At 41.6% G+C, this 24464-nt stretch overlaps 1 protein-coding gene across 1 annotated transcript; it reads left to right on the forward strand.

Annotated features, from left to right (window-relative positions):
- Positions 1–17148: 17148 nt before the first annotated feature.
- On the forward strand, positions 17149–24195 carry LOC112256652 (phosphoglycerate mutase 1). Its single transcript, XM_024430051.2, has 4 exons — positions 17149–17418; positions 18871–19145; positions 22108–22288; positions 22678–24195. The coding sequence occupies exons 1-4, from the start codon at positions 17280–17282 to the stop codon at positions 22845–22847; spliced, it is 765 nt and encodes a 254-aa protein (XP_024285819.1). The 5' UTR covers positions 17149–17279; the 3' UTR covers positions 22848–24195.
- The last annotated feature ends 269 nt before the right edge of the window (positions 24196–24464 follow it).

Raw genomic sequence — 24464 nt, forward strand, 5'->3', positions numbered from 1 at the left:
ACTGATTAGTGACTGCTGGGGGTATTTAAAGGTGGTGAAGGAGCTTGAGTCCCCTTCTGCTGGAGGGGGATTGGACAGGCGATGGTGGTTGGTGATAGGGTGAGGGGACTGTTTGTATTTAGTATTGATCCCTATTAGCTGCTGCTAAAACATTACAATACATTAACAGATTTCACAACGTATTAAGTGTGTACCCTCAGGCCCCTAAACTACTACCACATTTCTACAACACAAAATCCATGTGTACGTTTGTGTATAGTGCATATGTTATTGTGTGTTTGTATGCACGTATCGTGCCCTCTTCATGACTGAGTGCACATTTACATTAGATGGCGCATTAAGTATATATATATAAACTGTGCAAACAGATCACTGTACAAACAGACTGCGTTAGATACTAATAGAGCCGTTTGGTGTGTGTTGCCCATAGTTGTCCCGGTGTCGTGTATCTGATGAAGTCCGGGTGGATTATGAGTTGTAAAGTAGTGATTCAATTTCTAGTACTTGGATAATGATACAGCTATATAGAAATTTGACGAATAGACATGTTTCTGTCTCTCGTGTTTCAGAACCGGGTAGACTCGGTCATTATTTATTTCTCGAGCGAGGACAAAGAGGCAGCCGATTGAATTTTGAGGACATATTAGCAGACCAAGCAATAATTCTCGGTTCCCTGCGTTTTCAGTAGTGTGGGTAGGGCACAGGCGTATCTTTATCCTAAAATTACTGCGAGTTCCGGTAACTTAGGGCTAGCAAAGAAAATCGCTGAGAAAGGGTTGAATGTAAGACGTTTCTAGTAAAACCGTTCCCTTGTTTAAGGGGATCCTATGTTATGCTTGAAAGTGTACAAAGTAGGACTCGCTTGCACGAGATGCTAGAACTAATAAGTTGAGCAGCCATTTTGTTTTTCCTGTTTCATGTTGAAATTCCTCCGTCTTGGGCGACGGAAGTCCCGCCCTCTGTATTTCTGTTTGATTTCAGCTTTTTGCAATCACTGACTCCTGGTGGTGAAGAATCCCCAGTAATATTTATTTTTAAATAATTAGTTCTATGTGATATCGACCATATGCTCACGTGTATTGAAATGGGGTACTGACTTTAAACTGTTTGGATATGTCTCATTCAATTTTAACTAAAGTTAAAATTGCCTAACAAATCTTTTCAGGTGGATCTTTTAGATAATATCCAAAGTGATTGGTTTCTACATTAACCTAGATCAACAATGCTGTCAGGTTAATTAAAGTTGAATTCCCAAATAGCCTATACAGGTTTGATTTATCATTAACACTGATTAATCAATTACAGTTGTGTTTGCAAGCATTAAGCCAACTCCTACATTACTGACCAGTATTGATGAAAGTCCCCCCTTCGCGGGAATCCCATGTGGTTTCAGCCCTCAGGGATAAGTGATCCCTGGAGTAACAGAATCAATTAAAAAATATATATATTCCTTTGAGGTCCACCGTTGTCCTACAGTGCTAACAAGTGGTTACTCTTCTGATATCCAGCCAAACTACACTGATTGGATATCGTCTCATTCAATTTAACTAAGAAATTAAAATTGCTTAACTTTTTTAAATGGACATTTTAAATAATTTCCAAATTGATTGGTTTCTACAAATGAGACCATTTAAACTCTTCCTTATTAACCTTGATACAGCTACTCTCTCAGGTTCATTAAAGTGTAAATCCCAAATAGCCTATATAGGTTTGATTTATCTTTCATTTTGATTAATCGGTCAAATTTGCTTTTGCAAAGCTTATTCGGGACTACCCAGTACTGAAGGAAGTACCGCCTTCACGGAAATCCCATGTGGCTTTGGCGTTAGGGATAAGTGAACCTAGTGGTGAATGTACCAACATTTGCTCTACTGGTTACACTTACGATAATCCAGACAATCTCAATTGATTGGACATCGTCGTCTCATTCAATTTAATAAGTTAAATTGTCAAACATACATTTTCAGGTTCTTCCAATTAAAGGAGACATTTTAAACTTTCCCATATTAACTTAGATGAACCAACTTCTTAGGTTAATTAAAGTTCAGTTGCCTATACAGGTATGATTAATCATTATCATTGATTAATCAAGTCAATTTGCTTTTGCAAATTCATTCACCTCCAACTCCCACATTACTGATACAGTACTGATGATTTATTAACATATATAAATAGATTAAAATAGTCTTTGCAGCTTCCAACGAATTCCCAACCCAAACTTTAGAGAAAAAATGAAAAATTTTCAAATAATGTGCAAGCTATCAGAGGGGGTGGTCCCCACTCCTCCGTTAATTAGTGAACCTCCACCCATAAAATGATTGATTTCTGACCTCAGCAGTGATACCAACCCTAACTATGCCATTAGCGGAAAAACAGCAGAAATTGCGAACGCCCTCCAAAATCAACCATCGAACGCAGGCTTTGCAACGGTTCTATCCACTTCAGCCCTTATGTATCGCCATCAAAGATTGGCATCGGTACAATACCGCAATGCACAACTGAAGCACGTGCAAGATATGGCTGACATGAAGGGACAGGTAGAGAGAACCAAGCAACTATTGACAAAAGCAGGAAATGAAAACATTCTGCTCGCCAAGGAACTGCATTTGAAATCTGAACAATTAAAAGTAATTGAAAATACTCATGACGATGAACGAGCACAAACTCTTCAACAAAATCATTGTCTACAGGAACAACTAGATTTAGCCAAAACTAAATACGATGTAGTCCACTGCAAACTAGATAAATCTGTGGAGTTATCTACAAACAACTTGATAACATACAGGCAGTTTTGTTGAACGTTACTCAAATTAACAATGTTCTACTCAAAACGCTGCAGACCAAAGACGATCAGTTAATGAACACAATGACTAAGTTGGAGGACAAATCAGCAGAATTCATTGATGTCGCTGACCAAATGAATGATGAGATAATGCAGGTGATGAGGATGGAAATATGGATTTCTAAGCAAGCAGAGGAAATCTCATCACTGAATCTCACGCTCTGTACTCAAGACCTCTTTCTGCAAACCATGACAGATAAGTTTGAGACCCGAAAGGAGCAAGTGCAACACTCACGTGTGCAAAATTAGTATTCTAAGCTCTCAAGTGGACTCTACAATGCAGCAGAATACCACCCTTAGGTACAATCTGGTGGAATTCCAGAAATGTTACGCGCTACAGCATGACTACCCAACCAAGCAACCGGAGCCCGGTACTCAAAGGAGTGCAGAGATGGAAGGTTTCAGACTTTGCCTCCATCATGTGTCCCTCAGTCTTCTCCGCTTGGCCATTCGGCACTGAGTAATATGGCACCTCTTCGCCAACAAAGCCAAAGCTCGGCTTCTCCTCTTGGCCTTTTGCCCCAATTTCTCCATAAGATGAAGCCAACCCTCTCTGCCCACTTGGTGCGGAACGCCTTGACAAATTCGTCAAAGATTTCCTCACCTTTGAGTGGAACATAGAGGACGCATTGGATGGCTACCCGAACACTACAGGTTCTGACAGGGTTTACCTATGGAAGCGAACGTCAAATAAACACGTGACAAGGTCCATTCGTCTATAACAGCAACACGTGCTAAACGACCACGGTAAACTTGCCACAGCTTTGAAATTAGAATTCAGTGGTTCTGCGAAACACAATAGCTCACTGGCAAACACTGTCAAACAAGCTTGGAATGAACACGCACATGCTTACTATCATAGGCTTCGTTCAATTTACTCACTACTCACTGAAACAGGAATGGCAGAGCTGTTACCATTCAAACAAATGTTTCTGTCGAACATGTATCCCACCTTCATTACCTATTTGGGCCCTACAGCCCACGTTGGCTTGCCTATCTTACAACTCAGAGAGCTTGCAAGCACAGCTTTTGAGGCATCAACAGCTTGCAACGCTAAGATCCCTGACCAGGAGCACTCAAGTTTGACCAGGAGCACTCACTCCAGTTAGAGGGTGCATTATCAGGTATTGGAGCGTTGAGAGATGACGCACAAGAACGGTTTCTACCACAAAACCATGAATCCAATAACCACCGCAGTCAAAATAACTGTAAAGTACTTCGCCATCGAAACAACTACCGTTACAATCGACCTGTTCGCTACGTTCCTGCACCCAACCCACAAAAAGTGTTAGAGCACAAGGGTAACAAAGGGTTGAAGGACGATCAAAACGTAGACCAATGTTCTCTGGAATTTCCACTAGGTGAAGAACCTAAGCGAGAACAATTTGAGTAAAGGGTAAAAGAAAAGTCACAAGAACTAGACAGGAAATTGCCGGACACCAGGTCGGCAGGAATTAACAGCCTTAGCAAGGAAGTTAAAAATCTAATTTCTCCCGCTCTCACTCAAGACCCTATCCAGGGCCCGCTTGATCAAGAAACAAGCCCACAGACTTCGTCTATAGACTCTGATAGAAAGGTTGCGAAGAAAAAGGCCAAAAGCTTCATTAATGCCAAGCTCACTCAAAATCCGAAAAGTCGATCTGCTTTCACCTTGAACAGGAATGGCACTACCACTCCACCATGGGGAATATGTCCACTAAACGCGTCTCTAATGGCCGTACCTGGAAACAGTCCTGGAGGACTGCTTAACTTGCCATGCACTAATTGATTCGGGCGCGACAACATCACTCATCTCTCAAACAAAAGTGGAACGATGTGACATTACACTTTGAGGTTTCACTCAGACTACTGCGCCTCTCACAGTGAGAGTCATGCTGAAACACTTCCAGGACGTAACGCTCGTTCACCCTGTGTATGTTACTAACGTCGAATCTGATTGGAAAACCAACCATGTATGGATACAGGTCCCAGTGCCTTCTCCACTGACCACACTGTCCTCCCCTAACGCTAGCTGCAATGCAGTCATCCACGAGGGGTATCTGTCGAAAGCACCCGGTGGGAAAAATACATTTTGAAACCTCTTGGTGCAGAATCCTATCCAAGGACATATTACGATATCTCGACACATTCCATCAGCAAACCCGATTGATCATTCTTTTCATGATTTTGAGCCAGCTGTATCTGTGAATTACCAACTTCCCTCCTCCTTGAAGTCGTGCAATACTGTAATTGAGATGAACTTCTCTTGCCCTCCGGACACTTCCGCAAGCACTGCGGCCATCTCAGCAAGAAGAACATTGATGAGCAGAGTGGACTCTGCTTCCGAGGATACATCTCCGTTTTGTGGGGACTGTCACCCCTTACAATGACACTAATGGCGCCAGTCCAAGGTAAACCACTAGAGGGGGACAACAACAGGGATCACCAACCGGACATCCACTGCCCATCCTTGTGTTGGATTGCTACGCTTTCAGAGAGCCTACCAATGTCAACCACCAGAGTGGGGACCGCAACAATGATCCCCAACCAGGACATCACGTGGTCATAATTGTTTTGTTAGTTTGCAACCTGCAGGATAATCACAAGATTCAACCCACCAGAGGGGGACTGTCATAATGTGCCCTGAGGGAATGATCAGGACCCCCCCCTTCTCTCTCTCCACAGTTTTATGACTTTACGACTGGTCATAAATACCTGGTAGAAACTGCCATGCAGTATTGAGAGAGTCTAAGAGAACAAATAACTTCTCATGGCCAAACTCCAAATCCCCAAAATGGGAGAATTAAACAACATCTCTACTTTTGAATGTGGAAATGGTGCATGGACACTTAGGGAACAGTTATGATGGGTGTGTTTCATTTGGTGATCTCATGAAGGACAGGAAACACACACATAACGGTATCTCTTAAAGTGTACAGGTTTACATCTAAATATTGTGAAACATATGTGATTAAACATGAAACTATTTGTGAAAAGATGTAATGTGATGTTAACCTTCTAAATGAGGGTTTGAGATTTTCATATAAAGTTAACCATTTCAATGGCCACGCAATAATCAATTTATTTATATAGCCCTTCGTACATCAGCTGATATCTCAAAGTGCTGTACAGAAACCCAGCCTAAAACCCCAAACAGCAAGCAATGCAGGTGTAGAAGCACGGTGGCTAGGAAAAACTGCCTAGAAAGGCTAAAACCTAGGAAGAAACCTAGAGAGGAACCAGGCTATGTGGGGTGGCCAGTCCTCTTCTGGCTGTGCCGGTTGGAGATTATAACAGAACATGGCCAAGATGTTCAAATGTTCATAAATGACCAGCATGGTTGAATAATAATAAGGCAGAACAGTTGAAACTGGAGCAGCAGCACGGCCAGGTGGACTGGGGACAGCAAGGAGTCATCATGTAAGGTAGTCCTGGGGCATGGTTCTAGGGCTCAGGTCCTCCGAGAGAGAGAAAGAAAGAGAGAAGGAGAGAATTAGAGAACGCACACTTAGATTCACACAGGACACCGAATAGGACAGGAGAAGTACTCCAGATATAACAAACTGACCCTAGCCCCCCGACACATACACTACTGCAGCATAAATACTGGAGGCTGAGACAGGAGTGGTCAGGAGACACTGTGGCCCCATCCGAGGACACCCCCGGACAGGGCCAAACAGGAAGGATATAACCCCACCCACTTTGCCAAAGCACAGCCCCCACACCACTAGAGGGATATCTTCAACCACCAACTTACCATCCTGAGACAAGGCTGAGTATAGCCCACAAAGATCTCCGCCATGGCACAACCCAAGGGGGGGCGCCAACCCAGACAGGATGACCACATCAGTGAATCAACCCACTCAGGTGACGCACCCCTTCCAGGGACGGCATGAGAGAGCCCCAGCAAGCCAGTGACTCTGCCCCTGTAATAGGGTTAGAGGCAGAGAATCCCAGTGGAAAGAGGGGAACCGGCCAGGCAGAGACAGCAAGGGCGGTTCGTTCGTTGCTCCAGAGCCTTTCCGTTCACCTTCCCACTCCTGGGCCAGACTACACTCAATCATATGACCCACTGAAGAGATGAGTCTTCAGTAAAGACTTAAAGGTTGAGACCGAGTTTGCGTCTCTGACATGGGTAGGCAGACCGTTCCATAAAAATGGAGCTCTATAGGAGAAAGCCCTGCCTCCAGCTGTTGGCTTAGAAATTCTAGGGACAATTAGGAGGCCTGCGTCTTGTGACCGTTGCGTACGTGTAGGTATGTACGGCAGGACCAAATCAGAGAGATAGGTAGGAGCAAGCCCATGTAATGCTTTGTAGGTTAGCAGTAAAACCTTGAAATCAGCCCTTGCTTTGATAGGAAGCCAGTGTAGAGAGGCTAGCACTGGAGTAATATGACCAAATATTTTGGTTCTAATCAGGATTCTAGCAGCCATATTTAGCACTAACTGAAGTTTATTTTGTGCTTTATCCGGGTAGCCGGAAAGTAGAGCATTGCAGTAGTCTAACCTAGAAGTGACAAAAGCATGGATTAATTTTTCTGCATCATTTTTGGACAGAAAGTTTATGATTTTTGCAATGTTATGTAGATTGAAAAAAAGCTGTCCTTGAAATGGTCTTGATATGTTCTTCAAAAGAGAGATCAGGGTCCAGAGTAACGCCGAGGTCCTTCACAGTTTTATTTGAGACGACTGTAACAACCATTAAGATTAATTGTCAGATTCAACAGAAGATCTCTTTGTTTCTTGGGACCTAGAACAAGCATCTCTGTTTTGTCCGAGTTTAAAAGTAGAACGTTTGCAGCCATCCACTTCCTTATGTCTGAAACACATGCTTCTAGCAAGGGCAATTTTGGGGCTTCACCATGTTTCATTGAAATGTACAGCTGTGTGTCATCCGCATAGCAGTGAATGTTAACATTATGTTTTCGAATAACATCCCCAAGAGGTAAAATATATAGTGAAAACAATAGTGGTCCTAAAATGGAACCTTGAGGAACACCGAAATTTACAGTTGATTTGTCAGAGGACAAACCATTCACAGAGACAAACTGATATCTTTCCGACAGATAAGATCTAAACCAGGCCAGAACTTGTCCGTGTAGACCAATTTGGGTTTCCAATCTCTCCAAAAGAATGTGGTGATCGATGGTATCAAAAGCAGCACTAAGGTCTAGGAGCACGAGGACAGATGCAGAGCCTCGGTCCGATGCCATTAAAATGTAATTTACCACCTTCACAAGTGCCGTCTCAGTGCTATGATGGGGTCTAAAACCAGACTGAAGCATTTCGTATACATTGTTTGTCTTCAGGAAGGCAGTGAGTTGCTGCGCAACAGCCTTTTCTTAGAATTTTGAGAGGAACGGAAGATTCAATATAGGCCGATAGTTTTTTATATTTTCTGGGTCAAGGTTTGGTTTTTTCAAGAGAGGCTTTATTACTGCCACTTTTAGTGAGTTTGGTACACATCCGGTGGATAGAGAGACGTTTATTATGTTCAACATAGGAGGGCAATAGACATTACGTCGGCATCATGGGACCGCCATTTTCTCTGAAGTGTATAAAACCCACTCGTGATGCAATTCACACCAGACCACGCAAACCACGGTGTAAACTAAGGTTGCAAACGGTTGAATTTCTAAGACTAGAAAACATGCAGATGAAGCTACGTGGGAAATGGTTTAAAACTACAAGACCAGAAGACAATACCATGTGGACCATCTGAGACTATCGATCACTACAGAATAAGTGAGAAATTCTAGATGACGAATTACTAGTCTGCAGCTAGAAATTACGTAAACCTTGGACAAGAATATCGACAACCGCCGAAAACACCTAAGAACATTCCTGAATGGTGCCCTGAATTATCCATTCTAACCACCTACAACTTTGATCTTCTAGAGAAACGCAACCAGAGACTTTTCTGTCGACTCTCTCCAGCAGATGGACCAGCGACCACAGAGAGAGACAGCAAGACATACACTCGTAAATATGTAAATTGCATTTTATTTTTGAATGAGCCGCTGATCGTTCATGTGAAGTATTAGCAATTTCTATGAGTGTAGTTATCCATTCTGTTCTCCCGCTCTTTCTCAGTTGCCACCCCTTTCCTTTGTCTACCAAGCCGTCATATCGGCTTAGCCCACTAGGGACTTTTCTATCATGTTATCAATGCATTGTGTTAGTAACCAATATCTACTGTTTCTTTGTTATGTATTTCTGTGATTGACTAAGTTAGTTAGTAAATAAATAATTAAGCCAATTTGTATTTCGCTGATTCATAATTTATGCTAGGGTTCGTGCAGATAACCAATAATTTTACGTTTGGAATGAGACTAACAGAAGGTAAAGATTAATAATCATTAATAGAAGACTGTACTCGATAAGATATGAAAATATCTGAAGAGTCAATTCTGGTAATAGAGACTCTATAAACATTTTTTTCATGGTACCCTGACTTCCTAGTTAATTCAAGTTTACGTTATTATTTTGATTGGTAATAATAATTACACCAAGAGAATTGATTTGAAAAAATAACGGTCTTCATATTTGACTATAGTCCAGACACAACAGTACATATCCCAACCAGAAGCCTTGGATTATAGGAAACATCTGAATTGAGGTAAAAGCTAGAGCTGCCGCTTTCAAGTCTAGGACCAAAAGGCTTCTTAACTGCATCTACCCCCAAGCCATAAGACTGCTAAACATTTAATAAAATGGCCACCGGACTATTACATTGACCCCCCTTCCATTTGTTTTGTACACTGCTGCTACTCGCCGTTTATTATCTATGCATAGTCACCTCACCCCTACCTACATGTACAAATTACCTCAACTAACCGGTACCCCCTGTATATAGCCTCATTACTGTGTTACTTTTTATTATTTTATTTTATCTTTTACTTTAGTTTATTTGTTGAATATTTTCTTAACTCTTCTTGTTGGTTAAGGGCTTGTAAGTAAGCATTTCACGGTAAGGTCTACACTTGTTGTTTTTGGGGCATAAGACAAATAGAGTTTGATTTGATGTGTGTGTGGCTATGTTTGTATTGCTTCACAGTCCCCGCTGTTACATAAGGTGTGTTTTTATCATTTTAAAAAAAATCAAATTTTACTGCTTGCATGAGTTACTTGATGTGGAATAGAGTTCCATGTAGTCGTGGCCCTATGTATTACTGTGTGCCTCCCATTGTCTGTTCTGGAGGACTGATGAGACCTCTGGTGGCATGTCTTGTGGGTATGCATCGGTGTCCGAGCTGTGTACCAGTAGTTCAAACAAACAGCTCAGTGCATTCAACATCAAATCAAATCAAATTTATTTATATAGCCCTTCGTACATCAGCTGATATCTCAAAGTGCTGTACAGAAACCCAGCCTTAAACCCCAAACAGCAAGCAATGCAGGTGTAGAAGCACGGTGGCTAGGAAAAACTCCCTAGAAAGGCCAAAACCTAGGAAGAAACCTAGAGACATGTCAACATGTCAATACCTTTCACAAATATAAGTAATAATGAAGTCAATCTCTCCTCCACTTTGAGCCAGGAGAGATTGGCATGCATATTATTCATGTTCTATTCTGTGTGCATCCAAGGGCCAGCCGTGCTGCCCTGTTCTGAGCCAATTGCAATTTTCCTAAGTCCCAGTTTGTGGCACCTGATCACACAACTGAACAGTAGTCCAGTTGCGACAAAACTAGGGCCTGTAGGACTTGCCTTGTTGATAGTGCTGTTAAGAATGCAGACCAACACTTTATTATGGACAGACCTCCCCATCCTAGCTACTGTTGTATCAATACGTTTTGACCATGACAGTTTATAATCCAGGGTTACTCCAAGCAGTTTAGTCTCCTCAACTTGCTCAATTAACACATGATCTATTACAAGATTTTGTTGAGATTTAGGGTTTAGTGAATGATATGTCCCAAATACAATGCTTTTCGTTTTTTTAAATATTTAGGATTAACTGATTCCTTGCCACCTATTCTGAAACTATTTGTTAAGTGTTGCAGTCATTTCAGTCACTGTGGTAGTTGATGTGTATACTGTTTAGTCATCCGCACACATAGACACTCTGGCTTTACTTAAAGCTTGTGGCATGTCGTTAGTAAAGTTTGAAAAAAGTAAGAGGCCTAGACAGCTGCCCTGGGGAATTCCTGATTGTTGGAGAGGATTCCATTAAAGAACCCCCTCTGTGTTATGTTAGACAGATAACTCTTTATCCACAGTATAGCAGGGGGGGTGTGGTGAGCCATAACACATATGTTTTTCCAACAACAGACTATGATCGCTAATGTCAAAAGCCGCACTGAAGTCTAACAGCCCCCACAATCTTTTTATCATCAGTTTCTCTCAGCAAATCATCAATAATTTGTGTAAGTGCTGTGGTTGTTGAATGTCCTTCCCTATAAGCATGCTGAAAGTCAGTTGACAATTTGTTTCCTGTAAAATAGCATTGTATCTGGTCAAACACATTTTTTTCAAAAGTTTACAGTGTCGGTAACAGGCTGATTGGTCGGCTATTTGAGCCAGTAAAGGGTGCTTTCATTTCCTGGGGTGGCAGCGTAGCCTAGTGGTTAGAGTGTTGGACTAGTAACCAGAAGGTTGTAAGTTCAAACCCCCGAGCTGACAAGGTACAAATCTGACGTTCTGCCCCTGAACAGGCGGCTAACCCACTATTCCTAGGCCATCATTGAAAATAAGAATTTGTTCTTAACTGACTTGCCTAGTTAATTAAAATTTTAAAAAGGTAGGGGAATAACTTTTGCTTCCCAACAAGCCTAAGGGCACACACTTTCTAGTGGACTTAAATGGAATATGTGGCAAATAGGAATGGCAATATTATCCTCAGTAATTTTCCATCCAAGTTGTCAGACCCAGGTGGCTTGTTATTGTTGGTAGGCAACAATATTTTTTCACCTCTTCCACACTTACTTTATGGAATTCAAAATTACAATGCTTGTCTTTCATAATTTGGTCAGAAATACTTTGATGTGTAGTGTCAGCATTTGTTGCTAAATTTGCTAATCTTGCCAATGAAAAAACAATGAAAGTAGTTGGCAATATCAGTTGGTTTTGTGATGAATGAGCCATCATATTTTTTATTTATTTTTTATTTCACCTTTATTTAACCAGGTAGGCTAGTTGAGAACAAGTTCTCATTTACAACTGCGACCTGGCCAAGATAAAGCATAGCAGTGTGAACAGACAACAACACAAAGTTACACATGGAGTAAACAATAAACAAGTCAATAACACAGTAGGAAAAAAAGAGTCTATATACATTGTGTGGAAAAGGCATGAGGAGGTAGGCGAATTATGACAATTTAGCAGATTAACACTGGAGTGATAAATTATCAAATGGTCATGTGCAGGTAGAGATACTGGTGTGCAAAAGAGCAGAAAAGTAAATAAATAAAAACAGTATGGGGATGAGGTAGGTAAATTGGGTGGGCTATTTACCGATGGACTATGTACAGCTGCAGCGATCGGTTAGCTGCTCAGATAGCAGATGTTTAAAGTTGGTGAGGGAGATAAAAGTCTCCAACTTCAGCAATTTTTTGCAATTTGTTCCAGTCACAGGCAGCAGAGAACTGGAAGGAAAGGCGGCCAAATGAGGTGTTGGCTTTAGGGATGGTCAGTGAGATACACCTGCTGGAGCGCGTGCTACAGGTGGGTGTTGCCATCGTGACCAGTGAACTGAGATAAGGCGGTGCTTTGCCTAGCATGGACTTGTAGATGACCTGGAGCCAGTGGGTCTGGCGACGAATATGTAGCGGGGACCAGCCGACTAGAGCATACAGGTCGCAGTGGTGGGTGGTATAAGGTGCTTTAGAAACAAAACGGATGGCACTGTGATAAACTGCATCCAGTTTGCTGAGTAGAGTATTGGAAGCTATTTTGTAGATGACATCGCCTAAGTCGAGGATCGGTAAGATAGTCAGTTTTACTAGGGTAAGTTTGGCGGCGTGAGTGAAGGAGGCTTTGTTGCGGAATAGAAAGCCGACTCTAGATTTGATTTTAGATTGGAGATGTCATTCAATGAATGATGGAGTGGAGTTTGCCTTTTTGCCCAAAAGTTCATTTAAGGTGCTCCAAAGCTTTTTACTGTCATTCTTTATGTCAATTGTCTTTGTTTCATAGTGTATTTTCTTCTTCTTTTTATTCAGTTTAGTCACATGATTTCTCAATTTGCAGTACATTTGCCAATCGGTTGTACAGCCAGACCTATTTGCCATTTATTTTTCCTCACCCTCTCAACCATACCATTTTTAAATTCCTCATCAATCCATAGGGATTTAAGGGATTTAACAGTTTTACAGTAATTTTCTTAATGGGTGCATGCTTATTAGTAATTGGGATAAACAATTTTATTAATGTGTCAAGTGCAGTGTCCGGTGGCTCCTCATTACAGACCACGGACCAACAAATATTCTTTACATCATCAACATAGGAATCGCTGCGAAACTTATTGTATGACCTCTTATACACTATATTATGCCCAGCCTATAGAACATGGTTTTCCTAGATATGGCTACTATATTGTGATCACTACATCCAATGATTTGGATACTGCTTTCAAACAAATTTCTGCAGCATTAATACAGATGTGATCAATACATGTTGATGATTACATTCCTGTGCTGTTTGTAACTACCCTGGTAGGTTGATTGATAACCTGAACCAGTTTGCAGGCAGTAGTTACAGCTTGAAGCTTTATCTTGAATGGGAAGCCTGATGAAAATCAGTCAATATTTAAATTGCCCAGAAAATATACATCTCTATTGATATCACATACATGATCAAGCATTTCACACATATTATCCTGATACTGACAGTTAGCACTTGGTGGTCTATAGCAGCTTCCCACCAGAATGGGCTTTAGGTGAGACAGATGAACCTGAAGCCATATTACTTCAACAGTATTTAACATGAGATCCTCTCTAAGCTTTACAGGAATGTGGTTCTGAATATAAACAGCCATACCTCCACCTGGCATTTCTGTCTTTTCTGTAGATATTATAACCATGTATTGCTACCACTGTATCATCAAACATATTATCTAAGTAAGTTTCAGAGATTGTCAGAATATGAATGTTACTAGCAAATTATTGATTTCATGAACCTTGTTTCTTAAGCTACATATGTTAACATATGGGATGCTTGAATGTTTTTCTTGCTTTACTGGGAAGCTTCGCAGAGGTAGACATGCTCAGGTTATTTATGTTAGTGCAGGATGAACTACACACAGTGATTACTGCATGCAATAGCAGTAGGATCAGCAGAGGCATTGACCCAGTTAATGGGAATGGATCTGCTTTGGCTCTTCCTCTGATCTCGAGTTCATTGGCAGGCAGATGTAATTGGGAGGTTTAGGAAGAATCTACAGGGGTTAGTGATCCCTACCCAATCATGTGTAGGAATGAGGGTGGAAGGTACAGCAGATTGCGTCGTCTATGGATCTGTTGGGTCGGTATGCAAATTGGAGTGGGTCTAGAGTGTCTGGGATGGTGGAGTTGATGTGTGCCATTACCAACCTTTCAAAGCACTTCATGATTACATGATTACAGTTCAAATCAAATTGTATTGGTCACATACACATATTTAGCAGATGGTATTGCGGGTGTATTGAAATGCTTGTTTTCTTAGCTTCAACAGTGCGGTAGTGTCTAACAATTCACAACAATACACACAAATCTAAAAGGAAAAAAATAGAATTAAGAAATATATAAATATTAGATTGAGCAATGTTAGAATGTTAGAGTGTCTAAAATACAGTAGAATAGAATACAGTATATACATATGAGATGAGTAAAGTAGTATGTATGTGAGTGCTACAGTGTGGTAGTAGTTGTGGCATGAAGCCTTAGAGTTCTTGGGAACAGGAATAAAAGTAGTCACTTTAAGACATGGGGATTATAGGCTGGGACAAGGAGAGGATGAAAATGACATTGAATATGCCTGCCAGTTGACCTGTGCATGCTCTGATAATCTGTCCTGGAATATATTCCGGTCCTGTGGCCTTGCGAATGTTGACTTGATTAAAGACCTTACTCATGTTGGCCTCGGAGAGCGCGATCACCCAGTCCTCTGGGTGGGTGGGGGCCCTCACGCATGTCGTTATTGGCGAAGCATACATAAAATGCATTGAGTTCATCTGGAAGAGATCGTTGGGCAGATCATGGCTGGGTATTCCTTTATAATCCGTAATGGACTATAGCCCGTGCCACAAGTGGCGGGCGTCAGAGCCCACCTTATTCCTATATTGTCCTTTGGCTCATTTGATGACTCTGCAGAGGTCGTAACAGGACATCTTGTGCTTTTTCCTTTCCTCAGCCGTAACCTCAGGGTTGTCTGCGATAGCCCTGCATGTGGTAGCACTGTCCTTTATTTTAGCACCAACCTCTGTGTTAATCCAGGGCTTTTGACTGGGAAAGCAGCTAACCTTCACTGTGGGGACAACGTCGCAGATGCATTTCCTTATGATGCCGATAATGGAGGATGTTAGCTCGTCGATGTTATAGGCGGAGTCTCTCAACACTTTTCAATCAGTGTTAGCAAAGCAGATCTGTTGCATAATCTCTGATTCTGATTACCATTTTTCAATGGAGTTAGAAACCCAGTGTATTCAAAAAGTATTTAGACCCCTTGACTTTTTTCACATTTTCTTACATTACAGCCTTATTTTAAAAGGATTACATTGTTTTTTCCCCTCATCAATCTACACACAATACCCCATAATAACAAAGCAAAAACAGAGTTTTTGAAATTTTAGCATACAAGATCCCCAATATTTTCCATACACACAAAAATATAATTTTTCGCATCTTTTGTGAACAAATTTGTTTACATCCCTGTTAATGAACATTTCTCCTTTGACAAGATAATCCATCCACCTGACAGGTGTGACATATCAAGAAGCTGATTAAACAGCATGATCATTACACAGGTGCCCCTTGTGCTGGGGACTATAAAAGCCCACTCTAAAATGTGCTGTTTTGTCACACAACCAAATGCTACAGATGTCTCAAGTGATGGAGTGTGCAATTGTCATTCTGACTGCAGGAATGTCCACCATAGCTGTTGCCAGATAATTTAATGTTTCTTTCTATACCATAAGGCGCCTCCAACGTTGTTTTAGAATTTGGCAGTACGTCCAACTGGCCTCACAACCGCAGATCACGTGTAACCACGCCAGGACCTCCACATCTGGCTTCTTCATCTGCTGGATCGTTTGAGACCAGCTACCCGTACAGCTGATGAAACTGTTGCTTTTCACAACCCAATGATTTTATCAATGGCAATTTGAATGCATATAGATACCATGACGAGATCCTTAGGCCCATTGTCATGCCATTCATCCACCACCATAATCTTATGTTTCAGCATGATAATGCATAGCCCCATCTTGCAAGGACCTGTACACAATTCCTGGAAGCTGAAAATTACCAGTTCTTCCATGGCTTACATACTCACCAGACATGTCACCCATTAAGCATGTTTGGGATGCTCTGGATTGAAGTCTACGACCACATGTTCCAGTTCCCGCCAATATCCAGCAACTTCGCACAGGCTTTGAAAATGAGTGGGACAAACATTCTACAAGCCACAATCAACAGCCTGATCAAATCTATGCGAAGGGGATGTGTCACACTACATGAGGCAAAAGGTGGTCACACCAGTTACTGACTGGTTTTCTGATCCACATTACTACCTTTTTTTAAAGGTATCTGTGATCAACAGATGCATATCGGTATTCCATGTCATGTGAAATCCATAGATTAGGGCCTAATTTGTTTATTTCAACTGACTGTTTTCCTTGTATGATCTCAGTAAAGTCTTTGAAATTGTTGCATGTTGCGTTTATAATTTTGTTCAGTGTAAAAAGGAATTATAAATGAAAAAAATGTGTCAACCTATTTGACATCAAAGATGGTTGAGAATGCAGTGATGATTACTTAAACTGTCGCGATGACTCTGAATTATTCTGAATTATCCGTATTCTGAATGATCCACCCAATTGATCAAAGGAAAGTGACAAATCAGGCGAGATTGGGGTGCTGGTAGTTAAGTATTCTTTCATAACATTTACAATCCTTCATCATTTTCAGTCCAAATTCAGTGGTTGTTTTTGATGCCACTGAAATGTGGTAGTAGTCACATTGTAGGTATCAAACTACAAAACAGCTATAAAATACCTGTTCCCTATGAAGGTCATGGGACCTTGTGCCCGCCTACCTTTATTTCATTGGTCGAGAAATATTCAGGAAGTAGGTCTACTGCAGCGGGATCCCATTGGATTGGTGTGAAACACAGAGTGAGAAAACATCCAATCGCATCACTCATATCCTCTAGCTTCAAACGTAGCTAGCTGGGTCCTGCCATTCTATTGCTTCTTTTCAACTTGAACGGCGGCGTTTCCTCCTTATATACGGAGCTTGTTCGAATTAAGATACTTCTATCACTATGGCCGTCTACAAGCTGGTGTTGATCCGCCACGGCGAGAGCAACTGGAACCAGGAGAACCGATTTTGTGGCTGGTTCGACGCCGATCTGAGCGAGACTGGAGAACGGGAGGCGAGGAGAGGAGGACAGGCCCTGAAAGGTGGATTCTAGTTCTATTTTATTTGACCAGCTAGTTACTTACATTGTATGACGCTATACCAGACACAACACGTCAAATGTGTCCTCACTAATGCAATTGACTGATTGTACATTTCCATTTTCTGTTTATCGAAAGTCCTGTGGCAGCAGCGACTACAGCAATTTCAAAGGCTGAATGCCTGCACATTTGACATTTTTTGCCGCTTGAAGGGATCTCAACTATTATTGATGATTTTACAATCAAACACGTAGATGTGAAACTACTTTTTACCAATACCAGCAACGTTACGTGACAACTCCATCGATTTGACATAGGATGGAGGTGTGTTTTGGTGGTCTCCCGGTTGTCAATCACGCCCTCATTTCCACTTTGACCATGACCGGTTCTAATAAGGAGTCCATTAAGTGCACCCGGCTATGGCCTATTACGTGAATGGTCAAAAGCTGTGAGGAAGGAGCGTCTGTCTCAAATCGAACAGCAATCTTCGGCTCTCGTTCATGTTGTCAACAAGGCAGCATGATTCACTGGGAAGGCAGATAAGCTTTTGTATCAAATGCAATCACTTTTGCATATAAAAACACAGAATCCTACTCATTACTCAACGTGCTGGTGGCCAAAACGGGGTCACCTTGCTCACGCCCGGGACGCAGCCGGTTCCAAATCGAATGCAATCAACGCTAACCCAGTTCCCTCGGGATATTAATATAATACCCTCTGGTGGCCTATTAGTTCAGCCCCCTTTCACTGTGAACAAATGAGCAACGGAGATCCCGACTCCACCGCTTTTGACGTCAGAGCTTTTCCGAAGGATGTGAACCTGCAGTTCTAGACGTGCTGCTTCGACAAAGTAATAAAATCAAGCCTTATGGTATTGGTTAGGGAAATATGTGGTGTTTCTGACTAAAGTCATATTTGGCCCAAAACGAAGACTTAGTAACCCATGCTATGTCAGCTGATGAATTTAACCAGCAATGTTTTTTTAAATGTTGTTTTATTTATTTAACCAGATAAGCTAGTTGAGAACAAGTTGTCATTTACAACTGCAACCTGGCCAAGATAAAGTGAAGCAGTGCGACACAAACAACAACAGTTACACATGGAATAAATAAGTGTATGGTCAATAACACAATAGAAAGTCTATATACAGTGTGCAAATGGCATGAGGAAGTAAAGCAATAAATAGGCCATAGAAGCAAAGTAATTACAATTTAGCAAATGAACACTGGAGTGATGGATGATGACATTGCTTGCTTGAATTATGTAAAAAATAGTCTACAGCAGTGTCCAGGTGTTGTACTCTACATCATATCCACTCCTGGTCCTGTAGACCTAGCATAAGCTTTTGTCCCAACCCAGAACTTGACCATTGGTTGATTTCCTAGTCTTACTCTGTTGATCCATCTGTCCATCCACTTATGAATCAAACGCGATCACAACCTTTCTCTTCCTCAGACGCTGGCTATGAGTTTGACGTATGCTACACCTCAGTTCTGAAGAGGGCCATCCGCACTCTTTGGCTGTGTCTGGACAGCATTGACCAGATGTGGCTTCCTGTCCACCGGACCTGGCGCCTCAACGAACGCCACTACGGTGGCCTGACGGGGTTAAACAAGTCAGAGACTGCTGCCAAGCATGGAGAGGCTCAGGTGAAGATCTGGAGGCGGAGCTTCGATATCCCTCCTCCCTCCATGGACCCAGACCATGACTTCTACACTATCATCAGCAAGGTGAGGGACACACAGACACGCATTCACATACACTCACTATTATGGATAAAAATGTCAAATTGGGTGTGCAAAATTATTCAGCCCCCTTAAGTTAATACTTTGTAGCGCCACCTTTTGCTGCGATTACAGCTGTAAGTCGCTTGGGGTATGTCACAGTGCAGGTGCATTTATACGGAGACTTGATTACACACAGGTGGATTGTATTTATCATCATTAGTCATTTAGGTCAACATTGGATCATTCAGAAATCCTCACTGAACTTCTGGAGAGAGTTTGCTGCACTGAATGTAAAGGGGCTGAATAATTTTGCACGCCCAATTTTTCAGTTTTTGATTTGTTAAAAAAGTTTGAAATATCCAATAAATGTCGTTCCACTTCATGATTGTGTCCCACTTGTTGTTGATTCTTCACAAAAAAATACAGTTTTATATCTTTATGTTTGAAGCCTGAAATGTGGCAAAAGGTTGCAAAGTTCAATGGGGCCGAATACTTTCGCAAGGCACTGTAAATTAGGTATTTCTGTTTTATTTTTTTTGACATTTCTAAACGCCTCTTCATGTTATTGTGTGTAGATTGAGGAAAGAATGTATTGTAGAATATGACTGTAATGTAACAATGTGGAAAAAGTCAAGGGTACTGAGTACTTTCTAAGTGCACTGTACGTACATGCATATTTTAAAGGCCCAATGCACCTGCTTTTATCTCAAATCACTTCTGGGTAACAATGAAGTACCTTACTGTGATTGTATTCATCAATGGTTAACAAATAATTGCTTCTTAGCAGGAGCAATTTCTCAAGCAAGAATTTTGGTCTGAGTGGGGAGGGGGAAACTAGCTGTTATTGTCAGAGGTTTGGAACTCTTTCTTATTGGTCTTAATTAATTTACCACATGGTGATGTCACCAGACAGGCCAAAACTCCATCCCACCAAAACGAGCTGAAATGAAAGGCCGTCTTTTCAAACCGATCTTACACTAAAAGGGCATTATCACCATATTCACAGTATTCTTCCAATCTCATAGTGTGGAAATATGCACTCAGTGGCCAGTTTATTAGGTATCTTTGCCTCCAGAACAGCCTGAATTCTTTGGGGCATGGACAAGTTACTCAATTGGTGTCAAGGAAAACATTCCCCACATCCCCGCCCCCAGCCTGTACCGTTGACACCAGGCAGGATGGGGCCATGGACTCATGCTTCTTACGCCAAATCATGACTGCCATCAGCATGACGCAACAAGAACCGGGATTTGTCAGACCAGGCAGCATTTTTTTCCCTCTCAATTGTCCAGTGTTGGTGATCGCGTACCCACTGGAGCCGCTTCTTGTTTTTAGCTGATTGGAGTGGAACCCGGTGTGGTTGTCTGCTGCAATAGCCCATTTGTGACACGGATGACGAATTAGGCAGTCCAAGATGCCGTTTTGAACACCACTCTTGTACAGCGCCATTATTTGCTTTTTGTGGCCTCTTGTTAGCTTGCACAATTCTTGCCTTCGACCTCTCAACAGCTCGTTGATTTCACCCACAGGACTGCTGCTGACTTGTTTTTTTTGATTGTCGCACCATTCTCGGTATCCCTAGACACTGTTGTGTGTGTGGAAAAACCCAGGAGGCCGGCCTTTTCTGAGATACTGGAACCGGCACGACTGGCACTGACAATGATACCATGCTCAAAGTCATTCGTTTTGCCCATTCTAACATTAAATCAAACAGTAACTGACTGCTTCAATGCCTTCATATAGCAAGTGATGGCCACGTGACTTACTGTCTATAGGAGCAAACCATTTTTGTGACCTGGGCAATAAACTGGCCACTGAGTGTATATAAAAATTGTTTGACTGCGCTGGGCCTTTTTAACAAAAAGAAAAAATGTGTGTACATTTTGTATTCATGGTGCTCTTGTATATCACAAGGTCTTTTGGTGTTCCAACTCTGAGTTAATCTATTGCAGAGGAGTGTGATATAGTTCAGCTGAGATCAGAATCAATTGGTGACCAAGTAGGACTAGCAGAGGCATGGGCCTACTGGTCTTTATATGCTAAACGTATGGAAATATGCAATGAATTTGTCTGACTTGTTCAATGTAGAACCAAAAGCACTGGACAGTTGGTGTCTTCCTTCCCCCAAATTGTTTCATTCTTTATTTTTATTGTACCCTTAATTTACCAGGTAAGTAGTAGGAGAACACATTCTCATTTACAGCAATGACCTGGGGAATAGTTACAGGGAAGAGGAGTGGGACGGACAAATGAGCCAATTGGAAACGGGGATGATACCTCTAGCCACCTGGCTAGTTATAAAATTGCTATTTCAGGCTGTCAATCAACTTGAGTTAGACAAGCTAGCTACTATCTTAGCTGCCATGCCTGCTGGCAAGGTTGTCCAGCTCAGTTGGTAGAGATGGCACTTGCAACGCAAAGGTTGTGGGTTTGATTTCCCACAGGGGACCAGTATGAAACTGTATGCACTCACTACTGTAAGTCGCTCTGGATAAGAGCATCTGCAAAATTACTAAAATGTGAAGTGTTGGTAGACTTTAAAAAAGCAAGAAATTACTAAATGTACTGAATAAAACTCTCATTCCTTTCAAACTCTTAACCAGATTTGAACAGAAGCATATTTAGTAAAAAATTAATAAAACCCCAGTCAGTAGAATACAGACAGCTCAAGAGATGCAGAAAAATGAACAAATGTAAGCATAATGGTTATGACTCCAACTTCCAGCCATCAAGTTATTTGTACCCCCTGAGATTTGGGGTGCAATTCTGATGTCTTACTAATTGGTCTTTTGACCCATCAGTTCTTTTGCCAATAATTGGGCAAAATATCAGAATTGGGTGAAAAAGGGCTTTATAAATGCAATTGATTGACTGAAAGCAATATGGTGGTATGAGGGTTTAGGCCCAGGTTGCTGTTAGGCATTCTTCTGTTTGTTGACATACTAAATATCTCCTTTTTATTTAGGACCGTCGTTATGGAGACCTGTCGGAAGAGCAGCTTCCATCCTGTGAGAGCCTGAAGGACACCATCGCCCGGGCACTGCCCTACTGGAACGACGAGATTGTGCCCCAGATCAAACTGGGCAAGAGGATTCTCATCGCTGCCCATGGCAATAGCCTCAGGGGCATTGTCAAGCATCTTGAGGGTAAGTAGTAAGAACTGCCTAGAACTGATCTCTGGAGAGCCACAGGACGTGCAGGCTTTTGTTACAGCCTTTCACTAATACACCTGTTTTGAAATCCTCAACTGTTCATGAACATAATTAGTCAGATCAGGTGTACTTATGCTGGGCTGAAACGAAAGCCTGCACACAGTTTCTCCCCAGGACTGGAATTTATTCTGCTTGGTTTCTAGGAAGTACTGGTCTGTGGTAGTATCGTTTTACTTCCTACACATTCTAATCTGCACATATGAAATGTGAGTGTCCATCTGTGTGCTCCTTATTTTTTTGTTTGTTTACACTTTCTTTGTTGTGATTGTTTAATTTGTTGTCGTCACTGATTAACCATAACCCCTATGTGCTGCCCCCTGCAGGTATGTCTGAGGAAGCCATCATGGAGCTGAACCTGCCCACAGGCATCCCCATCCTGTATGAGCTGGACAAGAACCTGAAGCCTGTCAAGCCCATGCAGTTCCTGGGGGATGAGGAAACTGTCAGGAAGGCTATGGAGGCCGTGGCAGCCCAGGGCAAAGCCAAAAAATAGAGGGAGCACTTTGTGCATCGTGGAGTAGGAAGTTGTGTTTATTTACAGATCTAGGATCAGATTTTATATTAGCCTCCCATCAATTCCTAACCTTCCAGAGGAAGCATGTAAAACTGACCTTAGATCAGTGTTTCTGGGAAGCTTCATTCTACTCCATGTGGCACAGAGTAGGGGTAAAGGGATATGGGTTGGAGGAGGTTAGTAATACTACAGATCTCAAAGGAGCACACACTGTACTTGCAGTCCAAGAAACATAGCTACTAAGAATGTGTTCGTATTCAATTCTACTGTGCATAGAAAGTCTAACAAATGTGGATTATAAAGTAACTAATAAATTAGTATAGATTAATATTGACCAAGCCACTTCTACGGGGACAACTGACTACACTATCAAATCCATCATCATTCCACTGGCTTATTGTGTCTGTTTCCCTGTTTAACAATGGATCATTGAGATTACGAATGTGATGATGAAGCCTCATTTATTTGTAAATATTTAGTCCTGCGTTACCATACTTCCTAATCTCGCTAAAAAATAGTATATATTTAATGTTATAGAAGAATATTTGCACTTTAGAAGTAAACAGTTATTTACACTAAACGCGTAAGGTTGTACTGGTTCTTTTATTTTCCAATGTGCTCTGTCTCTGGTCGTACAATTCTCTGTAGAACCACTGTATCAGTAGTTGGAAGACTGTTTCCATCTCCTTCAAGAGCCATGGCAGAGACTAAATACCTTTTTCTCCTCTGCCCCTCTAGCCTTGGATGGTACGTCTGTGTGTCGTTTACATGTCTAGTACTACTGTGTGTGACATGTCTTTCCATCCCATTTCCTGGTGACTATTGTGGCACATGGCTACTGTTTTGTCAGTGGGATCAAATGTTTGGTACCTGCAATGTCAGTCTGTTTCTGCTTCATCAGTGGCATTCAGGGCTAAACATTCATATTTCACAACACGAAATGGATTGCACACGACAGACCAACTCTCCTCTTCTATGTCCAAGTGAGCTGATTCTAAACATTACATTTGTATCTGCAACTTTGAGCATTCCACAACCTATGAATAGGCTTCATGGTGGAACATGCATTTTACGATAAGTTTACTTTTGCTACCCTGTATGCTGCTGGACCCTTCTAAATGGGAAAACTGCAGTGTAGGTACCTGGTCCTATAGGATATGCCACTTATATCCTTCCCCACCCATTCCCAAGGCTTTCTCTTTTGAAATGGTTGGCAATCTTATGACTGAAAATAAGATCATTTGGAATAATGGAATAATTGCAATGTACTTTTTAGATGTACAGCACTGAAACCTGTGCTGAACCAATAAATGTGTGTGGGAAGAAACATGATTTGGTCAGTTTACCTTTTTTTAAATTGTATTTTTATTTAATTTTATATTTTTTTTATAAATGTTATCGAAATCGAATGATTTAGTATGAATTTCACTGCAGGGGTTTATTCATTACTCTGATTCTGTTGCAAAACATTTTGCAACAAAAACAAGAGTTTCTATTGGACAAATTTAGGTGGGTCCCTGCTCGTTTTCGCTCTGTTTGGTTCTTAAACACAACAGTTTCTGTTGCAAGAGTTAATGAATACATCCCACAGTCGTG

This window comes from Oncorhynchus tshawytscha, linkage group LG01, assembly GCF_018296145.1.
Source record: "Oncorhynchus tshawytscha isolate Ot180627B linkage group LG01, Otsh_v2.0, whole genome shotgun sequence".
NCBI classification, from domain to species: Eukaryota; Metazoa; Chordata; class Actinopteri; order Salmoniformes; family Salmonidae; genus Oncorhynchus; species Oncorhynchus tshawytscha.

Excerpts from the sequence above, each read along its gene's own strand:
- LOC112256652 (XM_024430051.2), top strand. The coding sequence starts at position 17,280 with ATGGCCGTCTACAAGCTGGTGTTGATCCGCCACGGCGAGAGCAACTGG. Across the intron at positions 19,146-22,107 it reads TCTACACTATCATCAGCAAG|GACCGTCGTTATGGAGACCT; the intron begins GTGAGGGACACA and ends CTTTTTATTTAG. Across the intron at positions 22,289-22,677 it reads CATTGTCAAGCATCTTGAGG|GTATGTCTGAGGAAGCCATC; the intron begins GTAAGTAGTAAG and ends TGCCCCCTGCAG.